At 36.4% G+C, this 18,104-nt stretch overlaps 1 protein-coding gene across 8 annotated transcripts in view; it reads left to right on the top strand.

Annotated features, from left to right (window-relative positions):
- Positions 1-18,104, top strand: part of ANKRD27 (ankyrin repeat domain 27) — a 45,224-nt gene that overhangs the window by 6,861 nt on the left and 20,259 nt on the right. For all 8 annotated transcript variants that reach the window (XR_006169359.1, XR_006169361.1, XR_006169360.1 and 5 more), the window contains exons 2-17: positions 3,058-3,188; positions 4,594-4,704; positions 5,737-5,893; positions 7,405-7,559; positions 7,869-7,928; positions 8,021-8,074; positions 8,172-8,237; positions 8,316-8,392; positions 8,738-8,859; positions 9,732-9,810; positions 10,591-10,723; positions 14,847-14,939; positions 15,706-15,833; positions 16,257-16,339; positions 17,071-17,186; positions 17,967-18,059. Coding sequence is in view for 5 of the 8 variants with exons in the window: in XM_042821781.1 (XP_042677715.1) it covers positions 3,087-3,188; positions 4,594-4,704; positions 5,737-5,893; positions 7,405-7,559; positions 7,869-7,928; positions 8,021-8,074; positions 8,172-8,237; positions 8,316-8,392; positions 8,738-8,859; positions 9,732-9,810; positions 10,591-10,723; positions 14,847-14,939; positions 15,706-15,833; positions 16,257-16,339; positions 17,071-17,186; positions 17,967-18,059 (1,629 nt within the window). In the remaining 3 variants the exon portion in view is untranslated. The remainder of the gene's footprint in view (positions 1-3,057; positions 3,189-4,593; positions 4,705-5,736; positions 5,894-7,404; positions 7,560-7,868; positions 7,929-8,020; positions 8,075-8,171; positions 8,238-8,315; positions 8,393-8,737; positions 8,860-9,731; positions 9,811-10,590; positions 10,724-14,846; positions 14,940-15,705; positions 15,834-16,256; positions 16,340-17,070; positions 17,187-17,966; positions 18,060-18,104) is intronic.

Genomic DNA, 18,104 nt, shown 5'->3' with positions numbered 1-18,104 from the left:
ATGCTAGAATTAATGCAGATTCTTGTCACTTTTTTTGAACTTAAGAAGCATGAATTATTGCTGCAGTCAGTAGTTCTGTAGTAAGCAAAATGCCTGGCTCTGTGTGGTAACGCATGAACCAGATCTGTAGGTTGTTGTTTCAAGCTTAGTGGGTTGATCTGTTAACTGAAACAGTTCTTACAGTACCCTGATTTTTTTTTTTAATTACGTGAAGGCAATGAGTTAAGAGCTGCATCAGTCCAACAGCAAATTTCATAAGCTAAGGTTTTCTAGGGGGCTTTTCCCCTCCAATACATCCCTTCTATCTGTTTTGCTAGGGTATTAAATATTGTTAATTTCCTGTAGGCAGAGCTCACTTCTTTGAGATGCAGGTCTCTGGAGAAAGGAGGTCTGTGGAATGTGTTCTTCCTTTTCTTTTCTACTATGGGAAAAAATTCTTTGGACTTAGATTCATTAAGCTGAAAAAGGGATAATATAGCAATTAGAAACACAAGTGCACTGCGTTTTTGTCTCTGCAGTCTGATGCTTAGTTGCCTTCTTGTGTCGATGTGCTCTTGGCTCATCTCACCACTGCCCAGCACCTGGCATCCTAATACTTTCTTACATACTGTGTGGAGAGTCACAGCATTCTCATCTATCAGTTGACTGGATAGTGAACGTGGATTCACAAACGAAAAGGCAGGTGAAGATGCTTTGGTGGGCCATCTACTTCAGTAGAAGCTTGTTTTGGAAACTGTCCTGAGAGATCGTATAATCTAGTGAGGCTAGAAGGCTGGATCTGTATCACTTCTAGTAGAGGTTTGTCTAACAGGTTCTTAAAGATTTACAATATTGGAGACTTGATAGCTTTGACAAGTGATCTAAAACATGTGGTTATCTTTTTTTTTTTTTTTTTTTTTTTTTTATTTAAGTTGTTCCTGATCTGTAACCTGACTCTCTTTACCTAAGCTGAGGCCTGTTTCTTCTTCTAGAGATGTGGAACAAAATGCCCTTGCTGAGACTTTGGTACATCTGGGGGATTTTCTTACTTATCTCATGCAGTTTCTTTACCTTAACTAGTATCACTGCACTGCACTATGTCCTACATCCTCCTTTTCTGCCTTTCTCACTTAAGATTCGTCAGTCAATTTCATCTTCCCTGAAGAGTAGCACCCAAAAAGGAATATGGGGCTCCAAAATAAGCTTTGCTGTGGCTGATGATTTTGCTTGCTGCATGTGTTCATACAGCCCTCTATGACATTTGCCTTCTATCTAATAAGTTGATGTTGAAACATGTTTGAACTGTGAGCTCTAAGTCATTTAAGATCTTACTGGAATTAATGCTTAGCTGGCTGTTCATAGGCAGTTAATAGGTAATTAGTCCTGCTTGGTAAGTCCTGTCTTAGTGCTGGCACAGCCAAATTGATGTCCTTTCATAATAGATATTATTTTTCGTCCTTTTGGGAAGTGGATGAACTGTTTTATCTGGAGCTTCATGAGAAAAAACTGCTGGAGACAGTTACCTGCCACTGCCTTAGTTGTCTTGAGTGGCTCATGCAGAGGCAATCCAGGCTGCAAGAAACTGCTGATAACTTTATAGTGGGAATGGCTTTCAGGCTTAATTGATTGTGTTTGTGAGTTCTCTTTATGCTTAATTATAAGGAAGGACCAGATAATACATAGATCAGGTAACAGACAATAGATCAGTTAACAGCATAGCTGAAATTAAAGGACTGTTTAAAAATCTGTGCAAATTGGGAATGTATTTTTCCATCCTTTTATACTGTAACATAGCGGTTTCATGTCTCTTTGCCAGTCTGTGGAGAAGGATGTGTTTGTGGCACCAGTACAGCACTACTGTAGCTCAGAATTTCAAGTACTACATGATAAGCATCAGAAGCTCACACTGAGCAAGTGATGTGCTGAGTAAAAGTTAGGATACTAACCTCCATATTCTAAACTAGACCAGGCTGCCCAGAGCCCCATCCCGACATGGGCATTTCCAACCTGGAAATGCTGATTGTGTAAGGATGGCTTGGTTCAAATTGAACTTCTGCTGCTCTTCTTACCTTTTCCTGGTACATATAGATGAAATTGCAGGAGGAATAATGTGACTTATGTTTCTAGTTTCCTTGAGGAATCTGAATGAGGGGAAAAGATATGACAGTCTACTTAATTAAGCCCTTGTAAACTTATTAACCTTTGTTCTTCTGAATGAAACAATGCTGAAGTTAGTCTAGAAGGGTCATATTAGGGTTTTTCATGTCCTTGTGTCTAGAGATTTAAAAGTACAGAGGCCTTTTTAACTGAGAGTTTAGTGTCTCTGGAAATCCTCTTTTCCCTGTGATGCACCTTGTGGTAACTCTCCACTGTCTAGCAGTTGGATTTCTGTCTCTGGTAGCTTTTCTGCTTGCTTTTTTCCAGATGTTGTCAGTCTGACTTCAGATGATTGACACCTTTTTAATGGAAGTAGAGGTTACCACAAATATTGGATTTCATTGGTGTCTTTTTAATTATGACTTGGTTATACATACCTGCTTCTTGTACCTTTCCTGAAACTTTCCCTGGAAAGTTGGGGATTACATTACACAAGGATTCCTGTTACATTGTCTGAGTGTCTCACTGATGTGTGGGTCAGTAATTGTCACTTAGCTGAGCTTACTGTGAAAGCATCAATGTCCTGAAGCATTGTAGAATCTGCTGTGAAGAAGCTTTTAATTTCAATCTTCTGTTTTGTGTTAGACCTTAGCTTGTCTATCAGAGTGGTTATAATGTAGATCTTAATACCTATCTTCTTCCATTATTTTTTTTCCCCAGCAGATCATGCACTTAAAGGGCAAAGGAGACCTTATGAGGGTACATGTGTAACAGGAAATGTGTTGTTTTGTTTGCACATAGTTCTTTCTGAGTAACTTTTGTGTGACTACATTTAATTTCTAGTTAATTAAGCATGACATTGACAGCTCACATCCAATATCTGAAGCTACTTCTTTCTTTTTTGCCCCTTTGGTATTTTGCAATATTGTACATTCACAGATACATGTACTATGCTTTAACCATTCTCCATATGTTTTCTAGAAAATCTCCTTTGGGTATCTGAAGTCCATATGGCTATGTATGATGAAGACCTTTTGAAAAATCCCTTTTATTTGGCCATTCAGAAGCGACGTCCTGATCTCTGCAGCAAAGTTGCAGAACTCCATGGTATTGTAAGTATAAATAAGTGTATTCTAAAATAACTTATTAAATAGCAGCAAATTTTTATTTAAATTCCAGGCTTCCTAAGACTCATGAAGATCAGTACAAGCCTGCAAAATGTTTTGTCTGCAAACATGGATCTCTTGGTAACTGCACAGTAGTAACAGATGGAAGTGATAACTTCTAACCTTCACAGGAAACTTATTTTCTTTGATACCAACTAGTTGTATATTCTTGCACTTGTGATTTAAATTAGGATTGGCTTCTTGAAATCCCTGGTGGACAATCACTTATTTTTGACAATTTTATATAGCAAATCAAAGACATTAAAATGAGTTAGAACAAAAAACTGCAATTCTGTAAAACTTCCAGTTTGAGTATCTTGCTGTAAGTGTTGATATGAAATTAAGTGTGTGGAGATTCCATTAAACTCAGCTTATTTCTATTGGATTATAAAATTGAACTTTAATTGGACAGGGTTCTTTCTATTACTTAAGATAGTGATACGATTAGTGAACAGATTTTAGCATTTCTGTATTCTAACGCCTAATGTCATTGGCATCCTTACCTTAATCTTATCCTTAATTCTTTGCATTAACTGTACTGCACGCTTGCGTGAACTTGCTGGCTTCTAGTATGTATTGATATCTCTGTGATCTTATGTGGGATTAAAAGCATATCTTTAAAGAAATATCTGTATATATTCAAGTTTAGTAAATATCTGTACAGTCTCAGAGGATTATTGGAGAATCAATGAGGAGTTGAATGCTGCTTGTGAAGGCAAGAATCTGTCAAATATTTCTGGAACTCAGGGACATTTAAAATTTTCTTTCTGTTCTTAAGTCTGATCTCTTATACTGGTGGTTCTGGAGCTGTTAAAGGAGCAACTCTACATTTCCAGGATGAAAGTATTCATATTGAGTTGTACTGCTGCTTCTGGAGAAGGAGGGATGTCATTTTAAGAGCAGAAGCAATTTGAAGATGCTATTTCTTGACAATGAAATGTATTTTCAGTGTGTATAGAGTTCCTGGTATTGAATGAGATCTCACACTTTGGTCATAATTTTTCCTCACTGAATAGTGATTTACTGTAACTTGAAAGTGCTCATCCACTGCTTTACTCCAAATGACTGAACTTGCTTTGAGAAAATATAGTCTGAATGGAGAATAACTTAATTAAAAGAAGAAACTCCAAAATTCCTTTGGATTAACAGTAGAAGTTTGAGCTTCTTGACATCAGAACAAATTGAAAATTAGATTAACATTGTGTAAACAGATATTAAAATGAGTCTTGCTTACTAGTCAAGAATTTGTCTTTATCTGCCAATCTATTGTAGTATGAAAGGCAAAAGCAATCAGAATTTAACTGGTGTTTTATTGTATTTATCTCCAAATTGTGATCTAACTCTATTTTAGGTATTAGTTCCATGCAAAGGAAGCCTTTCAAGCAACTGTCTTTCCAACTGCCAGTTTGAATCTTATGTACTGAAGCCACTAGAAGAAAATTTTCAGACCTTAAATGGAAAGGTATTTCCGTTTTGGTATCTTGGGGACACTGGTAAATGACTCCTGCAGTCGGTAACCAGCTGAACTAAGGGTGGTGACAGGAGCGAGCAAAGAGTTAGCACTAACTGCCAAAATAAGTGTCACTCATTTAAGACTCTGTTCTCCAGGATATGTTGCTTTCTAGTGAAAACTGTTTGGTATAGACTCGAATGGTTGTCCTATTTAGATGCCTCTGACTCCGATTTTCAGTTTACTAGTTCAGTGAAGTAACTGCCAAGCTTATCTGTGTTTTTTAGTTATGGAATTTTTGACTGTGTAAATGGGTTCTCTGCATTTCTTGCTGTTAGGAATCTTGTTGCCTGGTGTAAGGGCCATTTTCACTTAACTGCATCTTTAGATTTCATGCTGCCTGTATTGTATGCAGATGCAAGTTCATCAAGGGTTAAGACAATTAAGATAATACTGAGTAGTATCTGAGGCCTGATTTAGTAACTAATGCAAGGCCATTATAACCAATGCTAATGCTGCATAGGTTTAAGATGAATTTTTTTCTTTTCTGCTTGCCATTTTTGCAATATATTCTGAGATTTTGCACCTATTTGCAGGCAGTCATTGAGGTATTCCTACTGTAGGTGTTCACACAGGAATTCTTTAGGAGATAAAGCTGAGCATGAGAAACATGTCCAGGTTGGATGATGTCTTACTAAGCAGAACTCTAGACAACAAATATAAATTGCTTTTTTTTTTTTTTAATTCCCTTTTGCTAAAAGTGCTTGAAAGCTTGCAAATAGTTACTTGGTTTCAGATATTCTCCAAAGCTTCTTTAGTAGGGGGCTTGTAAGGAACGTGAGTAAAAGCAAGATTCAGCTAGCTGTTGTAAACTGCAGGAATCCCTGTTTCAGCCTACACAGCATTAGAATATGAAAAATATGGAGTCTGTGATTTTTCCATATTGCAAGATTCTCTTTTTTCCCTGGAGATGTAACTATGCAATGCAGAAGTCAGGGTAATTGTGTTTTTTTTGGAAATTTTCCACTTTTTTTTTTTCCCCAGGAGATCTTCATACAAGGAAATCTTGTCATCTTAGGAACTGGTTTTGACGATCATCTCTCGGTCCCTGTTCTTTTTGAGGAAACATTTTACAATGAAAAAGAAGAGAGCTTTAGTATTTTGTGCATAGCTCATCCACTGGAAAAAACAGAAAGCTCAAGTAGGTATTGCAGTGATAACAGTTGGCCTTGTTTGCACACAAGCAAATCATTATCTTTATTTAATGTGCTTTATTCATTCTGAAAAGTGCCGAGTTGACTGAAGCTCTCAGCATTTACTGATATGGTGGTGTGGATGTTAGTATGTTGCTGTAAAAGCATGAAGTTGGTGCCAGCCAAACTTTATTTTTATAAGACTTGTGTCCCAGTCTCCATGGTAAAGAATTATGGAGTACTTGATACTGCTTGGTGTTTTGTTTTGTTTTTTTTTTTTTTTTTTTTTTTTTTTTTTTTTTTTTTTTTTTTTTTAGCAAAGTTCAGTGTCAGTGTTGGCTGTTTAAAGGTAGAATTTAATCTCTTTAATCACACCTGTCTTCAGATGCACCATGGATGTACAAAGTTGGGTTGTGGTAGATTCATAGTGACTTCATTAGTGTTTAAAGGCTGTGTAGCATAGCTACATAGCAGCTCACTTGGAGGTAATCTGTCATATTTCATTTAATGTATTCTTTTTTTCCTAATATTGGAAGAGCCTCTTGATGAGGCTAGAATGATCTTTCCAAGGCTGCTACTCAAGCTGTGAATGTAACAGAATTTCCTTATGAAATTTTGTACCAAGTAAGTAACTGAAGCTACTTGACATGTATGCTTTTTCTGAATTAAAAGCATCCCATCTTTTTAAACAAGTAAGAATGTAAACAAATGACAAAATGGTACTGGGCAAATGTGAAAATAGTACTGTGAGTAGTGTGGACATTATGCTGGAAATAAAATAGCTGAAATACATAAAGACTCAAACTGTATTCTTCAGCTTTTAGCTATTGTTAGTTATACAGCAGAAGTGAGGTGACTTTCAGAAGTGAGGTGACTTGTAATTTCTAAGTAATTTGAAATGAATAAGATCTGAGCCTGTTATTAGTTGCCTTTTGAGTGCAGATGAAGGCCTTGCCTAGAGAAATTTTCTTGGAAAAGCTATATATAAGTATATGAATTTGAGACAAGGGATCAGACTGTATTATTTAGAAGAAAAGTGGATTTGGTTCAACATTTTCTTGATGCAACTTTGCCCTCATTCAGAAGAAAGGGTGCCTATAATAATAGGCTATTAAATAGACTATGTAGAAGTTCAGGATGTGGGTGTTTTATTTTTTACAGCTTGTTTAGAGCACACTATCTTCCTGCACTCAGTACTGTAATATGCTTTTCTTAAATTTCATGCCTGTCTCACGCTCAAGTTATGAGCAGCAATAAATTACCCCAGAGGAAAGGAGCATGCAGAATCAGTTTTTAGCTATTCCAAACAGATACTTGACATAAAAGGCAAGAGAGCTGGCTTTAAGTGTGACTATTTAACTGCAATATCTTTTCATAATTGAAAGCAACACCTTTGTTTAGAAGCACAGTAAGCTGAATTAATGTTTCATTATACACAAGTTGGCTTGATATCTGGAACAAGAAAGAGCTTTACTGTGCATGTGCATTCAATGTGTTAACTCTTAGGTTTCATTTTTAGGTGAATCTACAGCTTCATCAAATCTTTATTCTCTGAAAAATATTGAAGATGTTAGAGAATTCTTGGGAAGGCACTGTGAGAGATTTGATAAATACATAGGATCTTTCTACCGAACATTTAAAGAGCACGAACGGAAAAGCCTCCGCCATTACATAGTCAGTATCTTGCTGCTTGATGATTAATTTACTAAACATAATTTACTTCACTGCTTTGGATATCTTTTCCTGTTAAGATGTTCTATGTCAGAATAGTCCAGGGAGGAAGGTAGGTAGGGAGAAAAGAATTTGTAACTGTGAATGACTGCATCTTGACTGTTATGTAAATGCAGCTTTTAGCTAAAGATCTTACTTTGCTTTTGTTGATACTGTATGCTTCTAAGTCAGAGAAGCTCTCCTTTCTTTGCTCTTTTATGCTTTGTTGCTTCATATCATTAACCCAGATCTACTTTTTCTTTTCCCTTCTAGGATTCTGTCAGTGCACTTTATACCAAATGTCTCCAGCATCTTCTGAGAGATTCACACTTGGTAAACACATCACTAAATACATAGTATGTAGCTTTACTTAAGCAATAAATCATTTAACTCTCTTGCTCTTTATGTGGCTGTTCCTTTTTTAGAAGATGCTTGCGAAGCAGGAGGAGCAGATGAATCTGATTAAACAAGCAGTTGAAGTAAGCATCTGAAATGAAGGAAGACAATTGGCAAGCAATTTTAGCTTTTCCTTTCCTTTCATGTCTAAGTTACTGTTTGCTTTTTTTTTTCCAACAGATGTATGTCCACCATGCTATTTATGATCTAGTCTTTAAATATGTGGGGACTATTGAGGCAAGTGAGGTAAGTTTGTTTGATTGCTGAAGATCAATTACGTTAATCCAATGCACTTTAAACACTTATTACCTTTCTTATGATTAGGATGCTGCTTTTAACAAAATCACGAGAAGCCTTCAAGAGCTCCAGCAAAAAGACATTGGAGTAAAACCCGAGTTTAGGTGAGTGTTAGTTTTTGAGCAGTCACTGAGATCCTATCTCAAATAGCTTTCTGGCAGGCCAAAAAGTTATCCTTCAGGCAACAGTAAGTTTTTATTATGCTTCATTCCTTTGAGATAGAAAAATTGTATCATTTTAAGGCAGTTGTTTCATTGAACTTCTTTACTTTTGGGGTTTTATGCCTCCCATTCCATCTACAAGGCACAGAAATGCAAGTGTAGGGTAGAGATAGAAATGAGTTAATACCATTCTTCATTTCAGCTCTGGATAAGTTCAGACTTGGATTTTGGGCATCCTGCACAGAAGCTCTGGTGCATGTTGACAATTTCTTTCAAATTATTTTGTAGTTTTAATATACCACGTGCGAAGCGAGAACTGAGTCAGCTGAACAAATGTACTTCCCCTCAACAGAAGTTACTCTGTCTACGAAAAGTGGTACAAATTATTATGCAGTCTCCTAGCCAAAGAGGTCAGTAAACAGTGACTTAAAATAAAGCTCTGAGATTATTTATTTTTTTTTTTTTAACATCTATGCACTGTGGTATACAAACACCTGTTTGAATTGGTCTTGTGCGTTAAGCAAGTACATTCAAGTCTGCAGATATCTAAATAAAATGATTGCAACATGAGCACTTCGCTTTATGATAAGAGTGAGCTGAAGTACTTGATTAACTGTATGTTTTAGCTAGAGCATGTGACAGGCTTATGTAATCTAGGACTTTCTCAGGTAGGGAAAAAAATGTCATCCATTTAAAACACTGAAGGTTGCTGTTGGCTTATTCTTGTCTGTGCTCTGTGATAATCTTGAAATCAGAAATATACAGACGTATCACTGCAAAATGCAGTGTGGGGGGGCAGGGTCAGGCAAACCTTATACTGCACTGAGAGTGCCACTGTTGATTCTGAGATAGGAAAGTACAGACCTGTTGGTCTGATTCTTATTTTATGTAGCTTGGAAAGGGAAGATCCTACCAATAGACAAACAAAGTGGTGCACTAGAATACTGCTTACTTCACAGCATCACTTTCTTTCTCCTGGATGGCCCTTTAGATATGAAAAAGCATGTCAATGGACAGTGTTCACCTTCAAGCCACTGTTCTGACTTCTCCAGTGAAGAAGGAGGGAATACTAATTAAATATTGCAGCTGTATTTGTTTTTTTGGCTTCTGGGAGTCTATTTTTAGAGAGAGATTGAGAACATACTTTCAAAAGATTGCATTGGTTACTAGTCAATTGAGAGAGCTGACCATTAGTCTTAAAAGGCAGAGCTACATTTATAGGCATTTAGTTTTGGTTTGAACTGTGAGATTACTAATATCAGATATAAATTCTTTCTTTTAGTTAACATGGAAACCATGTGTGCAGATGATCTACTCTCTGTCTTGCTGTATTTACTTGTAAAAACAGAAATCCCAAACTGGTATGTAACTACTTTGGCTGTACAAAGCTCTATCATATTGTATATAATGGTGCAGTGGGGTCAAATGTTTCTAGTAATAGCCTACCCAAAGTCTAAGAGGGGTAATGTGATACAGAAAACTAGTCAGATAAACAGCAAAGATGTGACAGAATTCAGGACTTACTCAGAATTCAAGTGTTGTTTGTTTTGATTCCAAATCAGGAAATCTGTTGTCATGGGGGAATCTTCCATTTACTGGATCTGCATGTTTGGTGTGGACTTAGTGCTGGTTCATCCACATTTGCATTGGAACTGCAAAACTTTATGCAGTTTCTAGATGCTTGAGATATGTTATATGGAGAAATGTGATTTGAATGCTTAGTTGCTTGCTAGCATATGCTCTTATGGTTATTTCATCTGTTGGGAAAGGTATGTATAAACCTTTCAGGTTTATCTGGACAGTAGGGTTGGTATATCCCAAATATCAGATGCTATTTATTTAATGTGGTACTTATGATGCTTGAAACTTGTGAGACCTTATTTCTTACTGCTGTCCTTACCTTGTCCTTCATATTTATTATATCTAGTTTTTAACTTTGTATCTCATGATGAAGAACTGAAGTGTTAAGATCCTTCTGCAAAGCTCATAACAGCTATGATAATGCCAGCCTACCAATCTTTCTAGAAGTTTTTCTTAACTCACGTGTAATATCTGCCTGGATTGTCTGAAATGACCCGTGATATTAAAGTATGACATGTTGGTGTCAACTTTAATGATTCATGGTTTTAACTTTATTTCAGGATGGCCAACTTGAGTTACATCAAGAACTTCAGGCTCTGCAGTTCGGTGAAGGATGAATTGGGATACTGTCTAACCTCAATTGAGGCTGCAATAGAATACATACGACAAGGCAACCTCTCTGACAGATCAACAGTAAGCTACTCTTAAAGTCTGTCAAATGTGATTTTGATAAGGGTGCACAGCTATGTACTGTTGTGGTAAATCCAATCAGAAGAAGCAAAGAGCTAACAAGTTCATTTTTCACCCTTCGAAGGTTAGGAGGCAGCTGTGCCTGAAGCAGAAGCTAAAATGTTAGAATGAAGTGCCAGTCCTGTAGCAACACATGCTCACTGTACACTTGAAGGAGTAGGTAAATCTGAAGTAAATGCGTCTCTTCATTATAACTAGGAACAATGACATCCTTTTTTTTTTTTTTTTTTTTTTTTTTTTTTTTTCTTCAAGAGCTGAATTTTAAGAAAGTTTTTAATACTTTCTGTCTTCATTCTGTTGTGGTTGTGAAAGCAATGCAGTACATTATAGTAGGCATAGCTTGAACTTAAACACATTTTTCTTGAAATTTTAAAAAGCTTAGCTAGCAGAATGAAGATTTACTGGATAATTTTACATTACACTGCAGTTGAAGTTCTTTAAAAATAAAAGTGTTTGAGGTGCACATAACTCCATTACACAAAGTTGATAATTTAGTGGGAGTGCAGGACTGTATCATATTAGATAGTGCTTGAAGGTCAAATTTGTTTCTCAGGATTTCTAACACAGGGACTAGAAGTTTGTGGATCTGTTGCAGCTAGACCTTCTGTCAATCAGGTCTAATCTCTTTGGGGATCCAGGATGATATTGATGTGACTTTAGAAACTTTTGTGCTCTGAAAACTTTCTAGCTTATTAAAGATATTCAATCTTGAATCTTCTGCTCAAAAGAAAATAAGTCTACTATTGCAAAATGGTTTTTTTTCATGCACTGTTATAGAAATCAAAAGTAGCTAACTCAGAACTGGAATGAATTTGATGTGTCTCAGTCTGTCCAACTGCAGAGTACTGGAATGTAATTGCAGGAGCCATACTAATGGTTCAGTGTGCAGGGCTTGGAATGGGACAACCTGGGGCACAATCTTAAACACTTAACTATCATTTTAGTCATTTTGCTATTTGTGGCTTTGTTTTTTGTTATTCTCTCCATGAATTTGTCATGCATGTGTTGGTTTTGTACACAAAAAAACCCACTTCCTTTTTATGTGTAAAGAAATTATGGTACTACATGTTTGCAGTGTTGTTTCAAATTGTTAAGGAAAAAAAGAATAAAAATGTTAGTTTAAAAGGAAAACAACTTGCCAGTCAATTTTGCTTCCTGCAGTCACTTGGCTAACATTAATAATTAATACAAAAATAGCAGTGCTAATGGTCTAGAAGGAGAACTGAGGCCAAAGTGGAATTATCTTCCACAAAAATATCAGCAAGTTGAAGAAAATAAAAACTGTTTCTGATTAAGTGCCTGCTTCTATCTCTTCTTACACAGCTAAGGCTAGCTTTCCTTTTTTATGAACTGGAATTGCCCTTAGTGATTATAACTTCCTGGTAAGTGTCACTGCCAGTAAGATATTGTACTTATTTATCTGGGAGCTTGTCTTGAAAGATGAACTACATCTCAGTCTGTATGGGGGCAATCCTATGCAACTTAAGTGTCTGCACCAGTATACAGTGTTCAGAAGAGCAAGCTTTCTTCCATATCTCAGCTGGATCATCTCCAGACTTGAACTGCAAGTTCCCTGCTTTCTGCCTTTTCTCTTGTGTGTATGAGCAAGCAACAGGAATTCTCCACACCTCCTATCACAGCAGTCAGCATACTAGATGAGGGGGGCGAACAGGAGTCTTGAAGACAAGGAAATGAGTCACCCCATGGTCTCTAGCACAGTTTAAAAGGAAAGACCATCATCCCTACTGCAGGTAGAAAGGAAAGGTGATACACCTAGTTTCTGCTTCTTTGTTGTAGCAGATAGCCCCACCATGGGAACTGAAAAAGAAAGTAAGGAGATGGATGAACATAAAAGAAACTTCTGACAATTCCGTTCTCTTCAGAAACCTAGCAGTTTAGGTATTTCCTTTATTCTGTGTTAAAGGAGATCTGCTTTCTGCTTAAAAGCAGCAGTTGTCAGATTGATGTCCCATGGCTTCTATTTCCAGATTGTGCTTGAAAGGTTTCAGGCTCTGAGCAAGAACATTGCTGTGCCCTGGGCCTTCATTGCAGCTCCTCATGTGGCTATGTTTAATTTTATAGTTGGCTTCAGATGGCGTTTCTGATGGCTGACTAATGCTCTTGTCCAATCCCTAATGAAACCAACTACAGAAGGAGAACTCCACAGGGAGCTAATGTACCCTGTGGGATAATGGTATATCATCTTCAATGTCAGAAAGAAAATTGCACTTAAGAAAAACTTACCCAGTTCTTTGCTAAAGATCATGCAAGCCTTGGAGAGACACTTTCAGTGTGGGTCAAAAGGAGGACAGAAACATGCAACTGATAGTGTGAAGGACTACATTTTGTTTCTGGTGCTGGTCAAACTTGTTTAATGGGGTTCTAGTCTAATAAGTGTTGGACCCTTGTTAAATTCCTGTGTACAGCTACTGCATGGTAAGACCCAATTTAGAGAGTTGAAGGTGGGTATGAAACAGGGACTTTCTTGAAGCTGTGCACAAGAAAATAGGTAGAATTTAGACTCTTGAATGGAAAGAGCTGTAGGTGGCCCTGAAGTTGGAACTGAAGAAGTGCATATAGGAGGGCAGGTAGGGAAGTTTCTAACACAAGCTGAGGTAAATAAGGTTCAGGGAGTGGGTTGAAGAGGGAGAGAAAGTTTTCACAAGCTGTAAATGGTTATTGGTGGAATTATTCTGGATAGGTTGCTGTATAGAGCAACCTCTTTGGGTGCATGCATCTCTTTGTATAAAGAATCGCATCAGATAAAAACATCATTAATGTTTGGTTGTAGGTTAAATAAAGCTTAGAAACAGCTGAGCTTAGAGCTCCCACTCTAAGCAAAGCTTTATTTTAATTATTGGAGTGGAAGTTAAGTTGCTACAAGCAATTTTGTCTTTGAAGGACTTATTTTGGTATTTCAACCAATTCCTGATTCTTATGCCATTGCTTTTTTTCAAGTTCTTATTTATAAATATGTAGCTTCATCTGTAATGGACTTCTTCCTTACTCATGTAATAAAATGACAGACATATCTCTTCACATAAGGGTTACTGTCTTAAATAGCTCCTTGTTTTTTTCCATATTTGAAATGCTTTTCATGTAAAACGCACCATGAAAGGGACAGTATTAAAGCTATGCTAAGTTTAGCTGCTTTTTGAGATTCTCTATAAAATACAAAGCATGCAAGCAGCTAATGAAATTCTTCAGTGATTTGAGTATTAAAGCTTTAAAATTTTTCATAGCTAATAAAGATTTTGATCAATTTTTTTTTTAAACGGAATTATTTCTGATCACAGGTAAGAATCTATCCAAGGCGATCAGTGCTCACGTACTTCTATTATTCTGAGAAGATGGACATGGGTATCTTTAGCTGAAGTGCCTAGATTTGAAAAACTGTATGTCTCTAAATTCAAAACCAATGAAAATAATTTCACATCAGCCAACAACTTTTTGTTCTTAACAAGGTGAAATCCAAGCTAACAGTTTTTCTTCTGTTATTATAGAAAAAGCAAAACAAATGGCATAAATAGCTGAACACAGCATGCCTTCCCAAATAGTTGAGGCTTTAAAAGCTGTCAGTTAAATTAGCTACGGTGTTAGGAAGGGTGATCTTATAAACATACAACCAAATGACCATGTAGACATGTTAAGATTGTACAGACTGACTGACTACTGAGTTTACAAAGATACCATGTGTTTTAGGAAGGAGGTTTTAATATTGTGATGGAGAACAGATCCACATCCAGGTTGCAGCTGCTCGGTTTCTACTGCAGTCTTGGATTATTTATCCATTCTAAAACGTCAACGTTTGAAGTATTGAAAAAAGTTCTGTAGATAACATACTGTGAAATACAATACTGAACCTTCATCTCTGTAGACTTCTCAGATGTTTCTAACCTTATTGGCTTTAACAACAGAGGATTTTTTTAGGCAGCATTGCAAGAGAGGTGTTGATTTTGGGACTTGATGAAATTTCAAGAAAATCTGAATTTTTTACTGGCCGTAACTTGTAATTTTTACTTGTAAATGAGTATTTTGGAAATTTATTTACGTATTTTGTCTTCAGGAATCTGACAGGCTGTATGACAAGTTGCTTTTAAAACAAAGGATGAACTTTTTATCCCAGATGTCTACTACTCCAACAGATTGCTTATTTAAGGTAACTTTATTGGCAGAACTACATATGTACTTATTTCATATTTATATGCTGTCCTTTGTGCGATTTTCTGAAATGTGACACAGCGTTAATTATATTTGTTCTGCAAAATGTGTTTTAGTAGCTGATAAAAGTATGTTTGTGTTTTTGTGCTGAAATGTTACCAAGTTAATATGACTGTATGAATTCTGGTGCTTAAGAAATATGGACTCAGACAACAATGAAATGCTACTGCTATTGGTATTGATCAGTCCATTTAAAGCAAGTATGTAATGCTAGTAATTGCTTGTGTCTCACTACCTTTAGTGCTTAAAATTTAAGAGATTGCTGAAATAACTTAAACATAGTCACCTGATAGCTACTTCATGTTATGTGCTTATCTCTAACTGTTCTAGAAGAATTTTCCTTGAACAAGGAAACAAAACAGAGCTTCTGATTATATGTGTTTGCTGCTTATGGCTAGAGACGTAGTAATTTTATAGAAATGGTTTTGCACAGAGCAGCTCAATTTTGTGACTGAGTCTAATTGTTTTAATTTTTTTTAATAGAAAGCGAGGTAAGCCAAGAACAGATAATTTTTAATGCTGAATGCCCATTAAAGGGTTTTGTTCTGTGACATTGTTCATTTCTGCTTTCTACCGGTTGAGTATGTGTCATTCATGATCAGTTTCTTTGTTTTTGTGCTTTGGTAAATTGTTTTTCTAAATTTTTGTGAGGATGGCTTTTCACATCAGTTCCTCATCCTATTTCTTCTCTTGGCTTTTTGTAGCATATTGCTTCAGGTAATCAGGAGGAAGTGGAGCGATTACTAAGTCAAGGTGACAGTGATAAGGACACTGTACAAAAAATGTGTCATCCGCTCTGTTACTGTGACAAATGTGAGAAGCTAGTTTCTGGGTAAGCACTTTTTATCTCTGCAAATGCAGGAAAAGCTATGTAAGAAGTGTTGATCTAAGATTTACTTTAGGATGTTGGTAGCACTTCAGGATATAATAGAGAGCTTATGTTCATGTAATTTGAAACAGCAGAAGAAATATTAGGGTACTGAATGCCTTGGATCCAGGCAGATTTTGTGATGGAGGCTGTATATCTTTTGGTAAGTGTGATGTGAAATGTTTCTTCTCTTGAGCAAAACTTACACATCATGGACAAAAACACTCTCAGAAGACCTAAAAGACTGGATAGACTAGCGCGAGAAGTTAAAGGATAAGGAGTCCCAGCATCAGTTTCTTTCAGCCTTGGCGGTTTCTCTCTCTTCATCTCGTCATTAACCCTGCTGCATAGGTAATTGAGCTGCTTTTAAACCACTGTGTTTTATAGGAAACTGAATGATCCTTCAATTGTCACTGCATTTTCCCGAGATGACCGGGGATATACGCCACTCCATATAGCTGCTATTTGTGGTGAGTCTCATTGGTTTTCTTTGCTAATGTTTTCACCTTCTTATGTTCTGCTTTTTCCTGTTAAGATCTTTTCCAACTTTCACTATACAGTGAATTTAATGTTGAAGTGTTTTTAGCTATGAGAACTGTAATCTCAGTCTATGCTGAAGTTGCTGCATTTTCTTTTAAGCTCTTTTAAGTTTTTTATGGGCAGGTTATTGTTTGTTTGCCAGCGGTTTACTTTTACCTCCCATGGTTCATTCTTCAGTTGTGAAAAAAGTTACAATTTCATCAGAAGCCAGTTGTGTTTTTAAAGAACTTGCAGATTGAGAAATTAATAATTTCTTTCTCCTGTAGCTGGCTGTACATGGTAGATCCTGTACCATATTCTGTCTTGTAACGTTCACTGTACCATTGATCTTCAATTTTTTAGAAGTTGAATTAATTTTCTTCGTGCTTCCTTTTTTAACCAGCTTCATTCTTTTATTATTATCTTGAGTCCTAACATAGGAAAGGTTTGTGTGACAGCTTTATTTTCTTACTCAGAATACAAAACTTGCTCTTAACTGGTGTTTTTTTTGCAGAGTCTTGACCACGTGTAACTTACAACAGAAAATACCCAGTGGGAAGTAAATATACAGCATGTAGAAGGATAGCATGCAGAAATGGAGGTTATCATGTTTGAATGTGAAAAGTAGCAATGTTCTTTAGGAAAGTTACTTCTCTTTTCTAATGACTGTGTATTTTCCAAGGGCAAACATCATTAGTGGATTTACTAATAGCCAAAGGAGCCATTGTCAATGCTACAGATTACCACGGTTCAACTCCACTTCACCTTGCCTGTCAGAAGGGATATCAAAACGTTACAGTAAGCACTAAAAGGCTTAATTAGAAATAAAAGCAAGTACTTAACCTAAATAATAGATATCTGACTCTTAGTAAGCTGTTCTACTGTTACAGTCATTTAGGTCTTCTCAGAAGGTTTTTCAAGACATGTACGTGCTGTCAGAATTGAGGATCTTTCAGCATTTTTATTTTTATATTTTATGTTTTTCTTTACTGGGAGGTTTTCTGCTGTTCATAATAACCAAGTAATTGACAGCTGTGAATGCCTGAGAATTAACCCATTTGATTAATACAAATCTCTGATATGTAGTATCAGTGGACAACCTGTTAACTTTTTGCTCTTGGCTAGGACAAAAGAGCCATTGCAGTCATTGGGATTAATAAAATTTCTTCAAATTGTGTTTAGGATAGACTGCCTATGTTGTGTATTTGAATTTTGTATATGTGAAATCCTTGAGTTACCATGGCCTAAACAATTCTATCTCTTCACCACTATAGACCGCTAATGTGCGGGGTAAATGATTGTGTGATATCTGTATTGCAGTGTTGCTGCAGTAAATGATTCATTTTTTCAAGGACAAATCTGAATATGTAACCAGCAGCTTTATTTGTTTCTTGGATTAGGGAGAAAAAGAAATACTGTAATGCCAAAAGGGACTGTTAGTATTGGAAGCAGGAGGGACAGACAGTTCTTCATGAAGCGTTTCATCATACTAGAAACCTAAAGGAATATACAGAGTAACAATTGTTTCTGTATTAATTTTTAAGTTATTTATATGTCTGCTTTTATTTTTCTTCTAAGCTTCTCTTATTGCACTATAAGGCAAGTACTGATGTTCAGGACAATAATGGGAATACTCCACTTCATTTAGCCTGCACTTATGGTCATGAGGATGTAAGTAATTGTTTTGTAATAAACTAAGTGGACATCTAAGTGGAA

The sequence above is a fragment of the Centrocercus urophasianus genome, unplaced genomic scaffold (assembly GCF_019232065.1).
Source record: "Centrocercus urophasianus isolate 14NV4802_14NV808 unplaced genomic scaffold, USGS_Curo_1.0 seq_2, whole genome shotgun sequence".
Taxonomy (NCBI): Eukaryota; Metazoa; Chordata; class Aves; order Galliformes; family Phasianidae; genus Centrocercus; species Centrocercus urophasianus.
Note: the sequence above shows the minus strand (reverse complement) of the source record. Positions and strands in the feature narration are given on the sequence as shown.